The sequence below is a fragment of the Sinohyriopsis cumingii genome, chromosome 17 (assembly GCF_028554795.1).
Source record: "Sinohyriopsis cumingii isolate HCF-2022 chromosome 17, ASM2855479v2, whole genome shotgun sequence".
NCBI classification, from domain to species: Eukaryota; Metazoa; Mollusca; class Bivalvia; order Unionida; family Unionidae; genus Sinohyriopsis; species Sinohyriopsis cumingii.
The window spans coordinates 31,677,763-31,701,675 of record NC_142977.1 but is presented as its reverse complement, the minus strand read 5'-3'; the positions used below and the strand labels follow the sequence as shown (position 1 = coordinate 31,701,675).

General features: G+C 34.4%; 1 protein-coding gene across 2 annotated transcripts in view; it reads right to left on the bottom strand.

The window, feature by feature from the left end:
* Positions 1 to 4,682: 4,682 nt before the first annotated feature.
* Positions 4,683 to 23,913, bottom strand: part of LOC149778358 (uncharacterized) — a 78,730-nt gene continuing 59,499 nt past the window's right edge. Inside the window, exons 6-7 of one of the 2 annotated variants that reach the window (XM_089939180.1) lie at positions 21,535 to 21,612; positions 4,683 to 8,321 (exon numbers count right to left, since the gene is read on the bottom strand). In XM_089939180.1, coding sequence (XP_089795306.1) covers positions 7,893 to 8,321; positions 21,535 to 21,612 — 507 coding nt within the window. In that variant the 3' untranslated portion in view covers positions 4,683 to 7,892. The remainder of the gene's footprint in view (positions 8,322 to 21,534; positions 21,613 to 23,913) is intronic. The other variant, XM_089939181.1, reaches the window with a different exon arrangement.

Sequence of the window (23,913 nt, the reverse complement as noted above, 5' to 3'; positions counted from 1 at the left end):
AAAATCTAGAAAATGTCCGGTCTAAGCATTAAACAAGTTTACAAACTATAAGTTGTTGCACTGCTTGAGCATCGATCGACCCTGTTTGCTGCTCTTTCAGAGTTGTCAGGAGTTCATCGTGCTTAACATTGTGTTCTAGCGCAGCATGTTCCGTTTGTTTTCTTACAGAACAAAACAGCTTATGCTTCGTCGCGCTGAACTACCCACCTCCTTTAGTTGCGAAAACGCGACCATGCAAATTATATAGCTGCTTTACTTTCCGGTGCATGACCTCGGCTCCAGCCTTTTCATTATTATACTCGTACAAGTGACGTTGTGTACAAATTAGTTGTATAAATATTGATGATATGCTTCGATTGCGTGCAAAAATAAAATTTTTTTTTTTATCTCCCTTGCAACCACCGCGTGGTTCTGATATGGCGACAAAATTCGCCAAAACTGCTACGATACATTTCAGGAACAGTAACGCATCCAAAAGAAATATCATAAAAGCGCTCTTGTTGTCGCTTGTCGCCTCGTAACAGCATTCCTTGACCTTTGTAGCAGCTATGACACAACAGCGGTAACGGACAATATAATATCTATCGCAATAGCAAAATCCAGAAAACAACACAAACCAACACATATTGCGACAAAAAATATTTTGGCACGTCATAATAAGATTGCGAAAGGTAATCCGAATTTCAGCGCTTACTTCGCGTCACTAATAGTACTCCTCGATCTTTTTTTGTTACGATCGATTTTGATGTCATCAAATACAATGACAGAGTCCTGGTCGCCATCAAGTTATTATATGGAATTTATTGCGGCTGGCTCTAATATATTGTAAAGGTTTTCGTTTCACCACCAAGCGATTTGTCAACATGGTAATGGGTTCTGTACTTTTGACCCATAATTAATGTGTAAACAAACATATTATCGTAACTAGGTCCGTTATTAAGAAATATGTTCAAAATAGGCTTGTTTTGTCATTTTGTTGGACCAACACTCGAACAATAACAAAAGGGAAATGAAATATGTTTTCTGGACATTTTTATACGCGTTTTTATACAGCAGAGTTTATATAATGAATCACTTTACAGCTTTCAGCATGTTTATTGATTACTGTAGCACAAACAGTTCCGCATCAGATGGAATATGTTGAGCTTAATATTCGTGTGAGAAAAGAGGGTGACACCATGGAATGGTCGCTGAGCATGTCGATCAACAAGATTACAAATATGGTTTACCAGTGAATAACACATAAGTGGCGAGATGAGCTATACAGTTCTATATTATACAGCACGCGTTCTTGTGACGACTGCTCATGATGGTTGTCCCAATGCGCAGTTGCATAATGTAGTAGTAGGAATGACGTGGCCACTGGAAAGTACCTGGAGGACATCGCTAGTACCACGTTTGGTGAAGATATCGACCTGGTTCTTAATGCGCCAGTCACTGCTGGTTACAGAGACTTCGGAATGAATGACGATAATTCGGAAAGCAAATCGGTATGAAAATCGTTTGGTGCACAATCGGGGCCAATTTTGTTCAAAGGATATTGACAATGGCCTATTCCCCATCTATATTCAGAGGACATGGGCAGTGGCCTATTCCCGCATCTATATTCAGAGAACATTGACAGTGGCCTATTCACCAATCTATATTCAGCCACCATATGTAGCAGGACAATGCTTGATGTCATAGGCGCTTAAATCGACGATATTATTTGTCCATGTCCAAAATATAGGCATGTCCATGGATAGCTCAGGTAATGTACTCCGAGCAAATACAGTCATGATTGGAGACATTCCTCCTTTGGCGTCCTATTCTGGGAATCACAACGACTTTTCTGTTTTTGCATCATCAGAATATTCAGTCACCTACAAAGCGCGGTTGCTTCTGTGGACCGCATTGTTGCATTCTCACAAGGTAATGAAATAGTCACGTGGTCGTTTCCTCAGATATTTGGTTTCAGATTATTTTTCACGCGCCTGTTACTATTTGGCTCTTTCAAATACTAAGCAGATTTCTTATTACTGTACATATCAACAACTGGCATTTTGAAGCATCCAACGACAACTGGACTGCGCTTTATAAGAGTACATGCATAATAGGATCAGAGTTAGCCGTGTTGGACCTTCCAGACCAAGGTACAAAACAATATCGTCTCTATGGATTTGTTTGAGTTTCTGCCAATCCATCTAATCCCCGGTCTAAAATATTTTCAGATTTTTATGCTACATGATCTTATGTTTTATGTGTATATATGCACGATATTTTCACAATCGCTTGCTGCCTTTATACATTTCTAGTTTTAGTGAAGCACATTATGATCAGCCTTCAGACTATACCCAAAGACCATAAAACACTTGCTTCTACAACCTAAAACGATCCTGGATCGAGTACAAAGATAATAGATTCGACAATGCAATATTAATTGTCTGTTTCAGCAATGCGAGCAGAACCATTACAATTTGATATTGATAAGTATGAGGCAGTTACAAAATTTGCAGTGACATGTGCTCAGACGCACTTAAAAAGAACCTTGAGATGCTCATCAACGATATCATTGTCGAATTACACGATGATACTGTTGACGCTATTTGGAAGTCACAAAAGATGGAGCTCAGAAAATGTAATATATTTAAAGAAGAAAAAGCCGAAAACAAGTACAAAGACAGACAGGTGAAGAAACTAAATTTCAAAACGTGCGGTTGGCTTTCATTCTCACGATATGGACACGATCTTGCAAGTCATAAAAAACCTAACGAAAAGGATAACGAAGAACCGCAACCGGAGCCAGAGTTACAACAGCAGCGACCTAAACAATCAGAAGATAAAAATCCAGATTTTGCTGAAGAATATCTACAGCGACGACAATCATAATCTGAAAATTCAGAGGATAAAAATCCTGATTCTGCTGGGGAAGAGGTAGAGACGCTGAAAACAGAGGCAGATTAATAAAAGAAAAGATGTTGCTAATGCAGTCTACATTATAATCAGGTATGGGAGAGCAAAAATACAATGATGGTGTCTTGTTAGCTATATATGTGCCTTTCTAAACAGTCTTTTTCTGACACTGCGAATTAGATAGTCTGGCAAAGAATATCTCATGAAAACACAACTGGCTACTTTGATAGCATTCCACAGCTCAAAAAATATCAATGCAGATCTTGTAAAAGAAGAGCACAGACGGATATTTTTTTCTGATGGTGTTCCAGTTCTTTACAAATATAAAGCCTCGTTTGCAGAGGAAGCACCACTACAAAATGATGAAATACCTAACATAATCATGAAGACAGCTCATGCATACTATCACATCATGAAAACCATTATTTTCATGAATTTGAGATAAACTAACTTACTGCATCTCTTGAACACATTGGAAAGGAAACGTGTGTTGAAACGTTACACTTTACCACGTTTAGAGATCTGATCAATAAAGTACCCAGTGGGTATTTGGATAATTCACCAATCCCAGATGGTGATACAGCAAACATATTGCAAACATCCTGTTTGATAAAGCCCCGCATGTAGACCATGTAAGAAGAGCAAACAATGTTTTCAAAATGACAGAAAAGAGTTTTATGGACCGGAAGGAGACATGCAAAACAATTGATGCTTATTATCACATCATCCACTGCCAAAGAAGACATAGCTACAATATCAATGCTCTTGCTGCGGAAATACACTGTATTAGTGCGCGTAATAATTCAGGAATAAAAACGTTTGCAGCTTCTGTGACAACAGAAACACAGGTTATGTCATGATATTCCTTTATGGACGCACAAGAAACACCAGATTCAAAGGAACAACAAAACGCAAACAGGACCATTGGATAATATGCTGAAAACGTGTGCATCACTTGCACTTCAAGAGTCTTGAAACAATATAAAAACCTCGCAAAGAATGAATTAGGTCATATTATTTTCAAAAATGCGCGATATCATCGATTTCAATCATATTGGTGAAGACATACCGCTAAAGACCATGAGTAGCTCACTTTAACGCAGCAATGAAATTGTCCATGTTTATTTCTGCTAATATCCAAGCGGTGACAAGATCATCCTCTACGAAACCATATAAGTAGCTGACTTCCATTTTTTCCGAAGTCATACCAATTAAGCTCAGGTACACATTGGGTACTTGAAGCTTCATCGTAAAAGGTTATGATTGATTCTGCAGACATTTTATATTTCGCTTATATTAAAAATGAAGCCTACTGATAGCACTATTCCGGTTCTCTTATATCAACCTGTCATCAAAAGAAGTTTTGACTAAATCGTTGAGAAATTACTTTGGACCAAACATTTACTCTTCTCTTGAAATATGTAGGCTGTTCTTAAGTCATTGGCAATGTCTGCATAAAGCTCAAAGAGCTCCGGAGTTTCCTTGGACACATGATCAACCATATTGAAAACGCATATGAAAACCTTTCAGCGTCGTTGAACCTCGTGATGTTAGGTGCCATTTCGATTACGTCATTTGGGTCCTAACTCACTGGAAACCTGACTCAATAGTTTTCTGCGCTATTGCTTTCAGCTATTATTCATTATGAGTCAAAGTTGTACATGATTATCCTGCATTGTTTTGTTTAAATGCTGAAACAGTCTGCTTCATTTTCAGACGGCATTCTAAATTGTTTTGTCGCGTATGTTGTTCGACTCCACCAATTTACAGAAAGAAGCGAAACCAACAAGTTTAGTTAAATAAATAATTTACTTCTCTTAGTTACAAAGTGAATATGTAAGAGAAAGTATAGTGAAATAAATCCCAGATAATTCTAAATGTCTTAACATAGGTCCACAATTATAGAATGTTCCGAATGAATTCTAATATTCTTAAATATATAGATGAATCGCCGTGATATAATCCAGAATGTCCTTGAATGAGTCCCCAATAATCCGAAGAAAGTGTTTTAGTCCAAAACCGTCAATGAGCACTTTGTAATTCCAATCAATAGTTTAAATAATTCCACTAAAATTATATGTAAGCACACTTGTAAGTGATTCCACATATTGATCAGCACACAGTAATGAATAATCGTTTGCCAAAATTCTTTATATACAAATTTCGCTTGACACCGCGATGCAATAGATTGCTCTTGAAAATCCAAATTTTCGATGTAACGTTCGACAAATTCGCTTCTAGAACATTCAAAGTTCATAAATAAGGTCAGTCTTAAACTTATGTTCAAAGTAAACATCTTGTTTGTTTTTTAGATTAATGCCGAAAATGGCAAACGTCTGGTAGTCTGAACTCTCAATCACGGACTAAAATGAAACACATAATATAGATATGCATAACATGTATCTTAGCAGCCTATATTGACCTAACATAACCCATTTGGGGGAGGTTTCATTATATTAACTATAAATTGGTAATTATATATTAATATACAGGTATGCACATATATGCATGTTTTGTTTAAACTATGTATGTAATTGTATGTATTATATTTCTCTATGGGTTTATGTATAAAGGTATTTATACATGTATGGAAAGACGGGTAAATATTAAACCATAAATAAAAAATGTAAACATATGAAAATACACCCAGTAACCATTATTATAGACATTTTGTAATACAAGTGAATAGTGTATTTAGATAACCGCGTTTCCAATGTTAAAATATAGATGGTTAGTTATGCACTGGATGGATACGTATATAGATAGATACATGTAAATGCAAAAGAAAATTATTTTCATGCATTAATGACTGATCATTGAAATTTTTGTCAAGTATTTTTGGTTTTCTCGGTATTCCTCTTCTCTCTCTCTCTCTCTCTCTCTGTGACAGAGTTATGGAGAGATGATATATTAGCTGTACATTTGTATGGTAGTTTCGATGCACCGTTCTGAATATTACGTATTTGAGTTATATTTTATAGAAAGTGAGTACAAATTCATTACTTGGGCACAGTAATGTCCATTTGGTCTAACGGGTTAGAGAAGTGGGTACAAGTCCCCCAGTTGGCTACCGTAATTTGTCAGGGGTAATAAAAAAAGGGATGATGGAGGATTTATCCCCAAGTCAATGTATTCAATTATCAAGAAAACACACATGTGAATATATTCATAAATATATTTACATCTGTAATTTCCTACTGCAGATACGTTAGGATTTGTCATAGTAAGCGAAATGATTCTACTTTAGTTCGGAATAATGGTCATTTCCTAACAGTATCAAGCAACATTGTCAGATAACTATGGTTTGATCCTATACAAAATTGTTTTTAAATAAATAAATAAATAAATAAATAAATATATATATATATAAGTGTTGGTATAAAGCAATATATACGCATATATAAACATTCTAGAGACCGTGTGCTGTTGATTCTAGATCAGTGATAAATTTCCACACATTAATCATTAGTGACCTATCAAAATAACCATAACAAGTATTAATAATCCTCGTTTTCTAAATGAATTTAATATTGTACACATTTTCATTACAATCCTTTCTGATTTATGTTCCCCACCCCCTCCCAGCTCATGCATAACGGACAAACTACGCATAAATGTGGAGTGAGAGAGAAAAAGAATTTCGGCTTAATTAAACCTTGAAATAAAAATTACACCAAGTAACCTACAAGAATATGGTTCGCCGTAACGATGCGTGTGCACTTTCCTTGGGATTTATTTACAGTACTTATCAATGATAGAAAGTTGCAACCACGTCGACACTCTAAAAATCGATTCTTATTAATTTGGTATGAAAATGTCCAAAGGCCTCTCTCTCTCTCTCTCTCCCATGGTAGCAAGATACGGACTAAAATCTATGCATTGACGAACGTACATGATTTTCTTTTGTGTCATCCCATGATATCTCCGGACCTATGAATGATGGTCAAAATTAAGGCAAACCGGCCTAAGGATGAGAGAGAGAGAGAGAGAGAGAATGAGAGAGAGAGAGAAGGTCAAACCGACCAGAGACAGAGTCAGAGATAGGTTATAGTTGGTGGTACTGTTACTAAAGCAGAATAATTACTTAGATAAACTGTAAATATATTAAAAATATTTTAATTACCGCTTGTTGATTCTTCATTTCGCTTAGTTTCTATTCCATAATAAGTTCCACGAGCCAGTAGGTGAACGGGTTAGCGTTCAAATGAATGGTGCAGGTAACCAAGTGTTTGTAGTGCGCTACTTTTATTAGTAAAACCATCTTTCACGTTTAAATCATAAGTGTGAATTATATTGATTTAATCAATCTGAAGAACATATAAACTAAGAAAAGAAAATAATCAACTTATCAATATGCAAAGGTGATTGTGAATAGCCGCAAAAGGCATAGCACTACATTTTGTAGCGGACACACTCGGGATGTGAGGAGTTCATTCTCTTGGTCAATACACAGCTGCCTGTAGTAAATCTTAACTCCCTTCAAAGGGCAAATATATGTATTCGTATGTGATATAAATAAAATATAAAAATGCTAAAGAGCGCAGTCGGTTATACATTTTTCATTTAAAGGAATCTCGGCAAGCCTCGTTTCCTTTTAATGAAAAATGTATACATCTCGTGGTATATCATTGATACAGTGTATATATATATATATATATATATATATATATATATATATATATATATATATATATATATATATATATACAAAAATTTATACGTATACATATATTTATGCATAAACACGTATACATACATATATCGCGAACATAAATGTATCGTCGTCTCCTCAACTATGATTTACTTTTTGAGTCAGAAAATCCGGAACATTTTCTGTTTGTTGGGGTTGCACCATATATATATATGATGGACTTCATGTAGGGTACATAAATTTCAATTTCAACGTACGATTTTGCATGACGAAAGGTTGGAAATAAAAATCTACATTTTGAACGGGACGGGACGTTGTTTGTTACGTACTGGAAACTCTAAGTTTTCCTTCATGTCAATTTCGGAACCCAGTTCTTGTGAGCCATGTCACGGAACTTTCTTATCTGAAATTCTGTGAGACAGAATGGACTTTTTGCAAGTAGCTTCTCTTCCAGTCCATGTAAAAACTGTCCATCTATGTTATGATTCCTGCAGACGTCAACCATTTTTTCAAATCCACAAATTTTTAGACGCTCACACAGCTCATGAACTGTCAGATCTCTGAAGTTTTTATCTGATTGTTTCAGATCTGGACATGTCTTTGTCCGCGGGGTCACATGGGCAATCGGCTTTTTCTCATTTCGTAAATCCAATTTTGAAAGGTCTGGATAATCATAAATATCCTGTTCTGCCTCCTTAGCCTTATTTGACGACACTTTTGTTGAAATATCTACAGCAGGCTTCGTTTCCTTCATGACAAACATTTTATCCTTCGAATCCTACAAGTACAAAAAATAATGTATTTGAAATCTTGATTTATACAATGTAACTTGTTAAGTACAATCCATCAGAACATAAAATATACATCATTGAAACTTAGGCTGAAGACAATATAACCTGATTAGCTTACAGATGTAATAATATTATGCAGGTATGCGGAAAGTCATTTCTGACTGAATATTTTCAAACTTCAGATTTAGAATCTGGGATAGTTGTAGTCCTTGTTTAATTTAAGCAGCCTTATTTTTTGCAAAAGGTGCAGTTGTTAAAGGAAAGTATTGAACCTACAATTTATTACAAAAAACTAAAACGATTAAATCGAGACATTTTCACACATTTAATGACAAGTTTGAAATATAATTTGCACGTTAGCTTACATGAACACATCTCGACGAAGTCATATATACTTATTAACTATAAGCTTTCAACTAGTACAAGAGGAAGTAAAATTAAACAGTAAAGTATCAGTATTTGCCACTAAGTGGAAATCAGTCTATGGGATTAATGGTTCATGCAACGTTAAAATCAATTTGAACAATGGTTATAGTTGTTATAATACACGATCTCAGTGCAAAACGTTTAGTTTGCTAGAACTGAATTATGATGAATTAAATCACGTCACGTCGAACCGTTAAGAAAGGATATGACAAACGAATCATACCATACATAGAGGATCTCAAATGGTTGCTGATTTGGAAGCGAATTATTTAAACGAGTTGAACACTTTTCAGCTTTTGGGAACCTTTGTAAGAATCGATAGAAAGTATTCGAGACATTTTAGTTTTTAAGTAGCAACAGAGGAGGCGAACAGACCTTTTGCTGAAACGTAACTTTGAAAACTAAAACCTCATACGAAAATTTAAAAAACAAAAATAAGAAAAATAAGGCTAATAAAGTCAAACCAAAGCCTTTAACATATCGATAGTTTCTCTCCAAGAGTCTTTCTCACAGAGTCTCTCTTGGGGGTTATTTTTTTTTTTTTTGTTTTGTTGTTACTTTATTGTTTTCGTTTGTGTTTTTTAAACATTATATCTTTTTTCGTTTACCCACCTGACGTCTCACTGAGGTCGCGCCTCCTCTGCTGCTATAATTAGATCAACCAAATATTGTATCAAGACCTACACGATATCTTGTTCTGGGATCGTGTAAACAGATTGTTATCAATCCAAGTGGGGTTGTTTGTGCTTTTGAAAAGAAATTTCTAAATCTAATTATGTTACAGTTATCTCTAATCACTTTTGGTATTTATGTATATCGTTGAGTGACATAAATTATATCTGCATTTTATGCCTGCCTCTGGAAAATATTCTAGCTGGATTTGATGGTGTATCCAGCATCACATCATCGTGTACTACGAGATTATTAATAAATCCATCTAATTCATCTACGGACGGTGCTTCATCAATATCGGTTATAAAATTAATAATGTCGTCAGCATCTTCATTTAACAATCTTGCGTTCTCTTTAAAATCTTTAAGTACATCGTAGCATCTCTGATCGTCAAATGATGGTGCAACTAAATATAATTTATCCAACTATAGCCATCTCATTGTCAAATTAAGTAACAATTGTGTCTTTCAACTTCCAGATGGACCTATTATAATCATTCTGATAGAATTTGGTAATGATGATATATGTTTTACTGGCTCTTGCTTTCGTGTCGCTGAGAAATCAATTACAGCCATATTATGAATATACATGAATCTATATTATTTACGTTGTAGAGTTAAAACTCCAACTACTGATTTAGCCACTTTTACAAAAAAACAAATGAAAAAATTGCATAAGGTGGAAAATGTGCAATATGTAACATAATGTTTTTCATCGTTTTTACCTAAAATTCAAGGTAAGGATGGTGGTGATATTGCTACAATAATGTCAAAATTTCCAGAAACTCCATGGGCTAAATACCCAGGAGAATAACATCTTCCTGGATATAATTACTGTGGTCCTGGTACACGACTTGATATCCGACTTGATAACCAAGATTAACCAAGATTTGGAGAGTATCCTATAAATGATATTGATCGAACATGTCACGTTCATGATGTTGCTTATAAAAGTAAAAACCTACAAGATAGATATATTGCAGATGTGAAGTTGATTCATTCGTTAAATTCCTTGAAAAATAAAAATAACAGAGAATCACTGGCCAACTGGTTGGTAAGATCCGCAATGAAAGGTAAACTAGCATTATGGGCTGGTAATTAATTAACCAATTATTAAAATAATGGAATCAATTTTTTATAGCCCAAGGGGATATTGGAGAGGTACAGCAGCAATTAGTAAACTTGTTGATGCAGCAAATGTTACACGATTTACTGCTGAAAAATGGATAGCACGACAGGCAATATGGCAAATTTTATCTACCACCACATAAACGAATTCAGCATGCGCGTTTTGATATCAGCATTCCTAATGAAGTTCATCAGGCTGATATTCTATTTTTACCACACGATACTATCAAAGTGGGAAAACGTTAATTAACATGTAAATGGGCGTTACCAGTCGTTGATGTTGCAAGTTTTTAAAAAAAAGTAGAGCCACTATCAGCTAAAACAACAACTGACGTTGCATCTGCTTTTGGGCGAATTTATCAACGAGGACCTTACGATGTCCACAACTATCACAGGTTGATCCTGGCAAGGAATTTCTTGGTGTAGTATCATCTCTGATGAAAAAAACACAATAATGAAATTAGACGAGGACATACTGCAACACATCGTGATCAGGCAATTGTTGAACGAATTAATCGAACGCTTGCTGAGCGGTTAATTGGATATCAGTATGCGAAGGAAACAATTCAAGATATACGAGATCTCGTGAATGGGTTGCAAGATTACCAAAAGTGACAGCTGTATTAAATAATGAAATTACTCAAAGAACTTCTATGAAACCTATCAAAGCAATTACAAAAAAAACAACACAACATATACCAATACAACGACACGATTTTTCAAAACAACCATTATTAGGTAATGTTACTGTCTGATATTTATATGAACCTGGTGAACTTGAAGTTGGTAACAAAAGAGTCACCGATCCTATTTGGAGTATTACGACACGTAAAAGATCTAGCGTGGCAAGATCCACGGGTAGACCTGCAATCTACAGATTAGATTCAACTGCTCCTCAACGTGGATTCGTACGTGAACAATTACTTGTAATTCATGAAGACACACAATTACCACCGCATTTACTTAACTAGCCCCTCAACGTCGATTACATTCAAGACAGGTCAGCATTACATTTTCGCGTGTATGACCAAACTTACTATTAATTCTGTCTATGGTAAACTGTCTTGGAACATGTCGAGTATCGCCACAACATTACTGTATTACAGCTCGTACAATGATTATGTTGCTGTTGTTTCAGCATCATTTTAAATTCAAGGTCAAAGTCGCGCTTATTTTCTTTGTCACACTGTTTAAAACTAATGTTTTTCTTATTATATCATTGCCAATAACACTGCCAGTAATTTCTGTAACGTCTATAACTACCCTCCGCAATTGGGATATTTTTCTAACTCTAGACACTGCAAGATAAACTGAATTTGACCATTCGATACGATCATCAACAATCCAAACTTGAGTATCAAAAATAATTAACTCCTGAGATGAATGAATTGTCATCGCGTATCCAAGCGTCCATAGAGTTTTGTCAATTGATAACGCGCTCTCAACAACATTGACAGGAACTAAAACAATATCATTTAGCACAAAATTTTGTTTCTCTGACGATCCTGGCATATCAACGTCGATATTCTGCCGTCGCGTATCAAACGGTCGATAACATAATGGTACGGGTAGATTTGAAAACTTTTCTTTATGCAACATAAATAATTGTTGTTGAAGTGTATCAAGAACTGTCTTTCTACGTGCCACTGTCAAATCGTTTGGTCTCCATAAATTCAAAAATTTGCTCATAAGAGTTTCTGAAATTATATCACGCATTATTTCACACCGAACTTTGTTCGGTTGTAGTCTGATTAATTTCTTAAACTCTCTTAATTCTGGATCAAGAGATCTATGATCATCAGCTATTTCTTCATAATAATCAACACAATTCTTTAACCATTTATGTGGAGACAATCCAACAAAAGGTGGTGGATGACCATGATCGCCATACATTATTTTAGCAGTAATTTTTTGACAATAACCAATCAAGAAATAGTTTTAATGTTTCTAACGACACTGCATATTTCATCCCAAACAATTGTCTTTGGAATGTATTTTCGCCCATTCGATCAGGAGTCTATGCTTCTCCTTTCCTTCGAAAAAAGCTGTGATAAGTACATGATCTAGTATTTCTTCCTCTCATTTCTCTTGCAAGTCTGTGTGTAGGGGTTAAAACGATCATATCAAAATTCCGAAATAGTTCAATCACACGAGTTGCTTTACCAGAACTCCAGGTCCATTAAGATAAACTGTTTTATGTCTAGCTACGGGATTACACACTGACGGTGCAGATGATAGCTTTTATGTCTGATATTTTATGCAATAAATATCTTTAATCGAAACATTTGCGGATTCAGAATAATCAAGTATATTTTCTTGTTTTATTCTCCATTCGCCCCATCATGCATACGTGTCGATATTTAATTTTTCCAACAATCCTTAATATTTTTTATTGATACCAAACGAATAGGTAGCGAACTTAGAAACTCTATTTATCATCGATAATATATTTATCGAAACGTACGCAAGCATTCAAGATCTTAAATGAGTAAATTTCGGTGACTCACCGTCTATATAACTCACAATTGTACCTAATTTGGTTCCGTCTGATAAATTAACATTACTTTGACTTATAAATGTATTTTTCCCCGTTGTATCAGCAATTATAAAATCTAACTCAGCATCATCCATAATTAATCTTGTGCAATGTCGTTTATGATCATACAATCCTCCTTCGGTGAATTTACCGATTATTTTTCTGACGAGATCTTTTGCGATTTTATTTTCATAATCGGTTATATCAGAATTTTCATCATCAGAATATTTCTTTTGTTGTGGTAACCAAACTTCTTTCTGCGGACGATATGATATGATTTTTTCACCTACTTCAGAAATATCAGTATTTTTAAATCGAGCATGTATCGTAATAATGCTGTTGGTACCCAGAATTTTTCTGAAATCTGTTTGCCAAACCAAGCATAACCATTCGGATGAAGACCTTTAGCAAACTCGAATGACTCGATAAAAGCGAATCCAGTCAAGTCAAAATCCGGTATTGGTCCATTTATCGATACTCTGGTCATTTCGTGTGTGGGATAACCATATTGCTCAAAATACTCATAATACTCTCCCATGCCAAGAAAACTTCCGGGATAACATGCAACCATATCAACCGAGATAACATCTCTGTGATCGTATTTACTATTCCACAATCCACCCTGTCCGTATTCGACATAACACGATATTATATCATTGCGAAAATCAAACCGAGTTTGTTTCCACGAATTTTTCTCTCTAGCAAAACGAACCGCAACTGACGGAATAGTAAAACAATTACCGAGTAATTATTCAGCATCATTGGTATATTTTAACGCAAGATTTTTCCTTTCTTCGTGGAGAGATTCTGTGCAATGAATAACGTCATTAGGTCGTAAAAACTGATCATAGTTTCCATCATAAGAACTTTGATATAACATAATGATACAAGATCGTTTTTACTTATTTTGTTAATAAAATCGAATATATCTCTTTCGTAAAATTTAACAGTTCGATATCGTGGAAATATTGTTACTGCATTAGTCCACGCATGCACATTATGATCAATAATTTCGATCGAAGCTCCCTTTGCTTTATATTTTGATTCGTGCAAAATCTCTCCGGTCACCGTTTAAACTCTTATTGGGAATTTTAGTTTCTTTCCTAGCTCAGCAACATCTTTGACAGACGCTCCGGTATCCTTAACTATTTCTCCCCACTCATTTTGGATTTTACGTCTTTTATCCGTTAGACCGTTTCCACGAGTCAAAACGGTGAAATGTTCTGCTATTCGTTCGGCTACACAATTTAGTCTTGAAAATTTCATTGCTTTCATATTATTAATGCTGGGTTTATCATTTATCGGATATGACGCGTATATAACTGCTGTTATAGGATACGCTCTTTCATAATACAGTTTGTCCATACCAGTCAACATTCCTGGTTTGGAATTGTTACTCAGTATGGCAATTTTTTCATTATGAAGGACAAGGTCATATTTGTTACGGATAATCAAGGTATTATTGTCTTTTTCTGGTAATACAACAAATTTTACTTTGAAAAGATCTTTTCGATTGCCGAGATAATTAATGATAGTTGCCGCTCGTTTGTCGTTCACCGTAGTATCGACACCATCGGTGATTTTGAATGTTGGCCACACATAAGATGCGCCATTTTTTTAAGTTTAAACTTATTTTTAGAAGGCTTAATCGTAGATAATCTCTTGAATTCATACATTTATAATTAAGGCAAATATTTAAATTGAAAACAATGGACAAATGCAAGTGGTTAAGGAGAGGTTCTACGACTCCTTGTAACAACGCATGCGTAAACGAATTCTGCGGACATCATTTACAAAACGTTTGTAATGGAAGTCTAGGATCAAAACCGTGTTTGAAATTCGGTTTTGGAGTGAGAAGAGAAACGCGGTTGTGTTTGTAATGTGGTGGAAAATCATATAGAGAACTGAAAAGATATGATAAAAATATTAATGACAGTGTCAAAGTTATAAAAAGTGTCGAAGATTATCTGATAAGATTTTCAAAGCAATGATTTAGACAAATAATCAATTAAACAAATTATATTATATAATATATATGGAGCAAAATATGTTTATGAAGAAACAACTATTAAAAATTACGAAGCATCTCGTGATGGTGTCACTAGGCACTGTCGACTAAAAACACCAGTTGCTTCTGGCATTAATACTGGCTATTTAAATTCCGTTCTGGGAAAAATATATATTTGTCATACATTTATTTACGAATGTTTCAATGGAATGATCGAAGATGGTCTTGTGATTGATCTTATTAACCGTATAAAAATAGATAATAATTTATCTAATCTGAGAGATATCACGCAGAGTCAGAATTGTAAATTTGGAAATACTGGCAAACATTCAAAAATTGCAAGATCAGTTATATCCGTAAATGTAGAGACTGGCGAAGAAATAATGTTCCCGTTGATGTATGCATTTGGCAGATATTTTCATATTCGAAGGTTTTCAATACATTCTGTCGCAAATAATATTACTAAATCTACTTTCGCTAAAAATATAAACAAAAAATAACCTTTCAGTATTGTTGAGATAGATAATTGTCAAGTTAAGCTATCTCCGATAGAGTAATTAAGTAGTTATCCCGCTTATATTTACTAAACATTTTAATTTTTTTATCATTCAGTAATTAATTAACTATGATACAACTGTCAATTTATCATTTCAAACTGATTTATGTCGATCAGACACTAAAAAGTCACCGTGAGCGTTTGTAGATGGAAAGTATGAAAACCCCTTTTTCTACTACTCCAAGAGAGATAATTCTGTACCAAGAGAGATAATTCTGTACCAAGAGAGAGAATTCTGTATTATATATTTCTTCATAACCCTCCATTTTCTACAAATCCAAGAGAGATAATTCTGTACCAATAGAGATAACTCTGTAGTATATATTCTGCGTAGATCGTAACTCATTTTGTCATGGTAGGTAATTAATTAATCAACCATCTGTGTCAGAATTTATATCAGTGAAGTAACATAATTGTATAATAGTTCAAATTAGTAGAAGGATAATTAATGGTTTCTAACTTACAAACAAAATCACGCGGTACATGTACGATATAATAGATCTGTTACGTGATTTTGTCAAGGCAGAAATCTATCTATCTATCTGTAAATATGATTCTGTATGTATTTGTGCCGTCCTCAAAACAAAGATTATATGTTGTTTTGTCCTCAAAAACGGTCAGTGATGACCTAATACATTTTATTTTAAATATCTATTTTATTTTAAATATCAATTTTATATTATATATAATAAAATGAATTTTGAAAATACTACTGCAATTATTTCTGCAATTAAAAAAATTAAAAAATACTCTATAAAGATTGAACTTGATCCTGAAAAATTTGTCTGATTTTGAATCATTACAAAATTGTAAATTTGACAGTGGTTATGCACTATCAGCCGAATATCGATTGATTAAAACTATGCATGAAATTATGCTACAATCTTTATCAACATTGAAAGATATAGAAGTCGAGAAATTCGTCCCACTTTCTATCACAATTGAAAATATTATATCAAAATTATCTGATGAATATGAAACAAAAAAGATTATAAATTCACGCGTGAGACAACTGAAAAAAAATTGTATGAGATATTGAAAGCGAAAACACTGTCACTTATGAAAGCGAGAGTAAAAGTGAAAGTAGCGATTAAAACTAGTGAGAATCAGTATTAAAAAATATTCTGTTAGAATACATATTTTATTTATTATATTTTTATTTAAAGATACCAAATCAGATTTTTTATTCAGAATTAGAAATTTTATTCTTAACTTGATCAAATTTAATGCAAGACTGTGCATAATTCAGAATGTGATTTCTATCACACGTGATCACAGAAATATGTTCTGGCCGCAGTTGATGTAATTGTTCCTGCGTCAATAAAAAGTCTTCGTTACCGTATTCATCAATAACTATATTAACACCAAATTGTTCTGTGTTGACTGGAGACTGGGTCATTAGTGTTCTGATGGCGTTTTCAAGTACCTCGCCCTTGTCGTGTATGAAAACGCTCACATGTTGGTACATAAATTATTAAGATCTTGCGTATAAATTTATATTCAGATTTTCATTTCTTAAATCAATTAAGTGTCCGCTCTGGTTAGTAAGTTTGAAATGTATTCTTGATAATAACTGATTATGACATCGTAGGTAAACAGGATTAATAGGTTCTTGTACAATCAAATATCCAGGAGAACCTGCGGGGTAAAAGTATACAGAATATATCCTTGCTAAGCCTGATTTGATTTTTCAAGAACTATTTGAAAGCTGCCATCAGTTACGTCACATACAAGATTAACTACAATCGTTGATGTTATATTAACGATTCCTGGTGAAATATGACGACCTTCACAATACGGAATATTATTGTGTCTTAGAAGAGATGCTGGTGGCGATATTTTCTCCATGATTCAACGATTTTAGGAAAGTTGATAAGATCGTTAAGTTATCTTTTTAATTTGTCAGTTTCAAATCCGGGTAGTATAATTTTTTAGTAAATCTGCTTCAGTTAGTCTAAAGTGATTAATATATAGTTGTCTGATAATTGTTATCTTTTTACTTCCTATTTCATAAGTACTAGCATTTATTATTTCAATAATAACGCGATTAGCAAACTCAATATCTGATACAATTTGATTTAAATGTTTTATCGTTTCAGTAAATCTTTCTCAGATCGTTATTAGGATACTCCAGAATATAATTTTTAAATAATTGCACTAATGTCGTAAATGTAGTTGTATGTTCGATTTTAATTTCATCAGCCAATGATCTGAAATCTTTTGGAAGTTTTTCTATCAAAATAAATTATTGAAAACGGTGTTTTAGGAAATAATCTACCAACAGAAATTTAATACGATCATCTGCATAATGACGCCATGGATATCCATCTCGATATTGTGGTTCATTTATAAATTTTTGTTCGTTAATAGAGAAATCATCTCCTTTAGTTTCTGGCAGTCTTTCATACTCTGATGGAATTTCAGGCCAACATAAAACATATCTGATTGATTATTGATAAATATCTATCTCGTAATCTGGAGAATATATTTCAATCGCAGAGGATAACGTCGGTTCGAGAACTGAAGTAGCTATTTTCGCTTTTTTCAGGTTATAGCTTTTAGTCTGCGTTGAAATTCATCATTGATTTGTTCGATTTGATAATTTCCTGTAGTAACAGAAACAACATTCCAGTCTGGTTTTCCATCATCTTTATTTCTTTTTGCAAATACAAGCGAATTATTCGCCTGTAATCCACCAGATGATTTTGATCAGATATTTGGCCAGCTGAAATATACTCGCAACTGCGCTAGTGAGATTTCTTTCACTGAAATTGTAGTTCGAAAGTTAATACTAAATTCTGGATTAATTGAGCTTACCGATATCATTGTTGTTTTTGACGGAGTCGTATTCATTACGATTTGTTGTAGTAGCTCGCTTGGCGATGTCAGTGGATCTGACATTATTTAAATCCTGATTTTCTAAATCAATCGCTGTCATTGCTTCTTTGTAGATTTTGATCATCTCCGTGAACTCAAAATCTGATATTTTTCAATCATTAAGGCTCGTTGATAATAAAGAGGATAATCTGGAGTATGCTTGCGTTTGCTGTGTGTAATTTTATTATATAATCTTGCAATTTTGCATTTGTACACGTACATATTTTTTTGCAACGATGTTGAGAATATCGGCAATTGTTGTTGCAGTTGAAAAACAAATTGTTACAACTACTAGTGCCATCATTGTTATTGCTGATAATAACACGCCGGTTCTAGCAATAACAGCAGACGCTGAATAAACAATTATATCAACAATAACTACACGTCTACGATATTTTTTTAATTTTCACTACATTCTCGTCAACAATATTTTTCAATTTTGTTAGCCATTCACGTGCTTGATTATATCTATAATGTTGCGCTGTAACATCACGTTGAATAATCATTATATTTTAATTAGGTGGGAATTTAGCTACTAATTTAAGACACCAATAATAAATCAAGCCGAGTTTTTTCTTCTTCAGGTTCCACATTGAATGTTACCTCGTCGTTTTGATCTAACATCACTAACATGGATCCACCTGACGAATAACGCCGTGAAATCATGGTAGATATTATAAATAAATGTTACAGCACCGAGTACTGAGAGCCTGTATATACCGGTAACATCAGCGCGATGTTTAATGATTTTATTGACTGGTGTCCATAATGCTTGGTCAGATTCTACTATATATACCGTGTTGTTAATTTGCTTGTGGGGAATTTTAATCAGATTAATGTTTTTAACGATATCAGGAATTCCATTTATAACATGTTCTAGTCTTCTTCTAATCGTTTCAATATCTGATATAGCTGTTTTAATATCGCCAAGTTTTGTGTTAATATCAACGAGTTTTACGTTAACAGTCAACGGGGTGCCAAAGAAGTCATCTGCAATTTCATTAAGTTTTTGAAAGTTTCTATGAAGTCCTGTAAACGCGCTTACGTGAGAATCGTACTCAGCTATAGCATGGATAATTTAGTATCTACTGTGTCTACATATTATTTTGTTGCAACATCCGCATCAGACGTTGAATCTCTTAAAACAACTATCTTATTTACATTCATGCTGAGTTCACCTGTCATTGTATCACCGGTAGATCGTAAACGATTACAACACTTTTTGTAATTTAATTTCTAATAGTTGCGATTGATATACTTGAGTCTCTGATTTTACCGTCATTGGTAAATATTGGAATGTTATCCTCAGTAGCACCGAGAACTCTACAAATTACGTCATTCCATTTGATATTACTCGTCTTTAAAACACAGTATTTATCCTGAAAAATAACAACTTCATCTCGGTCAACTCCAGAGACGTTTATAATATCGACAAGTTAATCTTTAATCGCGTAATTTGACAAATCAGTCATTTTTTTTTCTTCTTGCCCTTAGTGATACCACTAAGAGAAGATCTTCCGTGAATATCAACCGTTATACTTTAAGATCTGTTTAAAACGACGCGGTTACTTGTATAATTATGCACGACCCTATGCGGTGCATTGGAAGATTTTGATATAGCGTCAAGTACATTAATTACTTCACGACCACATATCAGTGGATCAGTTAGTGTTTGTGGATCACGTGGATCCACGTGGATCAATTGCGTATGCCACCCAATGAGTACAAGGCCCTGAATTATCATCAAGATTCATAATACCTGTTTCAAAATTGTTTGGTTGTTTTGGTAAATGATCATGCATAAAAACACCTCTGAAATTTTTATATTTAATTTTATAGCAGCATCAAGTAATCAAAGTTAGACATTGGACTGATTAACGAAGTGTTCCTGGAAGTCTCAAACCTTTTCCGTACCGATAAGGGGTTCCCGGCAATATTGGACCCCTTCACTTTTTTGTTATATCCCTGTCCTGTTGCTTTTTGCAATGCCATTCCAGCGGCGGTTGCAACATCACCAAGTGCAGCTGGTTTTGCAACAGCTGGAGCTGCAGCTGCTATTAATGCTGGTATAGCTGCAAGAAGTGGAAATATACCACCTGTTTTAATTGAGTCTTTGATAGCGCTTTGAGAAAGAAGAAGTTGAACTCCGGTTTTTTATTGAAAAGCCTTATCAAAATGGTTAAGCTGAGTCTTGGTTAATGAAAATTTGTTTGGTCCTCCACTAGAAATTTGATCTTTTATTCCGCATTTACTTGCAAGTTTTGATTGGAAGTTTTTAACCAGACCGGAGGTTAGAGTGACATTAACGTGACTATACGACATTTGTATAATACGATAAGTGATTTAATTACATGTTTTCTACTGGTGCGTCAATAACTCGCATTCTTACACCAGCACCTTCAAGTACCATTGCTTTATCTGAAAGAATAACTGCAATTGCTCTGTAGTTATCACCAAGGGGGTTTACACGAGCTCGAACGTGAATATCAACAACAGATTATCTAGATAAATCAAGATGTTCCAATGAAAAGTAATAGATCGGATACAGAGTTGTAAAATTCCGCTGAGATATCTGCAAACCAGTATCTATATTTTGATCACGTCCCATAAATGTTATCAAACGATGATATGCACGTGCTACATGATTTCGGTCAAAATTTAATAATATATCTTCAGATAGTTCTTGATGTCCATTTATCCGTAAAGATACTTCACTAACCGCAGGTGTGTCAAAAACCATATGACTACGTTCATGTGAATCTCGTCGATTAGTATATTGTAAGGCGATAAATATATGCCTCGGCGCAGAAACTCCCTGTTGTGATGCTATTTGCCATGTAAATAACCCAGCAATATTACTTTGAACCCTATCTGTGGTCATTGTCAACCATGATAACAATGATTTACCACCTTGGTCCATAAAAGAAATTAATTTTTGTTCTTCAGCGAGCGATGGAGCCATTACTGGCATCCACAATGAAAGTTTTTTTAACCTTACCATACAGTTGTGAGCAACAGCAGGACGCCCGATTGCATCGTGATCAGTAGCCTTTCTTACAAGTACAACCGTATGTTTCTGCAAAATCCAAAAATATGTGATAGTGGAATTACACATGCAAAAGCTTCTTCATCATTTAACATTGTTCTGCGTATAGCATAGCCTAAGTTGTAATTTGCGTTGATTGATACAATTGATCGTCCATCAGCTGCACCTCCAGCGACTCTTACATTACCCTCAACTTCCTTGACATGTTCAGGATGATTAGATGTATCTTTAGAAAACATCACTGATGGACCGGCTGATCTTGTATAATCATAATGAATATCTTGCAAGACCAATTATTGTTGTAGCAACATCAACGTCTTTTTGAATTGTTTCAATATTTCTTCCATAAATCATGTGCGTAGCGCTGTCAACCAACAACATAATACCATTGTTAACAAAACCAACTATATCACCAATTGCAAATCCTGTACCATCACCCTGCAAAATTCTACCTTCTACTTCAATAAATGCTTCAGCAGGTAAGAAATATCTGCGTGTATCGTGAACTTGTACTTCGATTCTTCCACGCTGATTTGGTTGTATAGCGTCGTAAGAATACAACTGATAATCACGTATAGATTCATCTTTAAGAACTGGTGCATCTATATCGAACATTGGATTGGATACACGTTTGAACATTTTATTATAATTGTTATCGTCTAAAAGGAAGACCACTTCCTGCTATTAAATTCGCAGTTATATTTTTGTTAAGTTTTTCTTCTTCTTATATTGGAACACCAGCCAACTCTGACAGTTTTTTATTTGCGGCTTGATTTATTATTTTAATGACAGTTGCAATCATAACTATAGTTCTAGGTAATTTTATTGGTTGTGTGTTTTTTGGTACTAATCGAGCTAGTCTATCCTTGTTTGTCGTGAACGCTTTACCGGCAAGATTACTAATAGCGCCGATGTCTTTATCACGAACAGACACAATAGCCTTCATCCCTAATTGTTTTTCAATCGGTATTACTTTTGGAGCCATCCTTTTGAATAGACCTTGAGCAACATCACCAAGTCCATCTCCGTAAATCTCTTTGTAGGTTGGTAATCGTGAGTTTACTATCCTGACCATTACGGGTCCATGTTGTGCACTGTGTACAATCATTTTTCAAATTACATGTTCGTTAATTAGTTGTTTTTTAGTCGTTGTGATGATCATGGGCAATTTCATCAACGAGAGAACGAGAAATGTTTTGATGCCAATAAATAATCTTCGACAAATATCAGATATTTCATTAATAATTTCCGGCGAATTATTTCCAACACGTTTTCCTCCAATCAGAACTTCTAATCAATCTACGTCGGTAAGAACAGTCATGACAAGCAATAACACCACCTCCTCCTGGCGTAGTTGCGTAAAAGCCACTTCCAGTAGCGCCTGACATATGTTCGTAAATATCATCAGGGTCATTACGTTGCTGTTCAGCTTCTTCAACGGTCAGATCTTCAGATATTTTTTCATATATTTTATTTCTACGTTTCATTCCTTCTTGTTTAAAGTCAATAAAATCCTGACTAGTAGCATCTAAAGAATCTCGATTTTTATGGACGGCATATACTGTAGCAATCCATTTTTCAGGTTCTACACGTTCAGAAAAATCTTCATCCAAATAACCTCTTCTATTTCCCCCAAAAGCAGAAATACTTGCTGATGATACTCGATTATTAAGTAATGTACGACTTTTCTCATTAAATATATTTCTATAAGCACGGAGTTTTTGCTCAGGAGGTTGTAGTTTTGATTGTGACAGAGTAATTCGTGAAGGAGGTTGTGGTTTTTCTTGTTCTCGCTCTATTTGTTGCTTCGGTGGAGGAAGTCAAAAAAAGGTTCTTGCTAAAGAATTTGTTGTTTAAGTTGAGGAGGTCGTAGGCGAGAAAATTGAGCACCTAAAATATGTTTATTTATTTCATCTATATATGCTAGATATATAATATCAGCATTTGAGATTCGATCTTTTTTAAATTTTATGCGATATATCGATTTATAACAGGTATCTTTACTTACAGTCTTATCATACTCGGGTTTTAAATATCTTTCTCTACAATTATAACGTGAAACCGCACACGCAGCAAATTTATATAAATCCATTTTATTTTCTATTATATTAATAGACATATTAATTTATTCAAGTAACTTAACCTATTGTTCTTCTTGTTCCCCTTCTCTTAGCTTTGGCTTTGGTGGGAGAGCTTTCTTATTTCACCAATACCTTCAAGTATGTCTTAATCTGCGGGGGTTGGCTGAGCAGCAGCTATATCAGTTGGAAGTGTTTGTAAAAGTTTTTTGTTTTCTTAGTATATTTAGCAGTCTGTTCTAACGTTGGACGA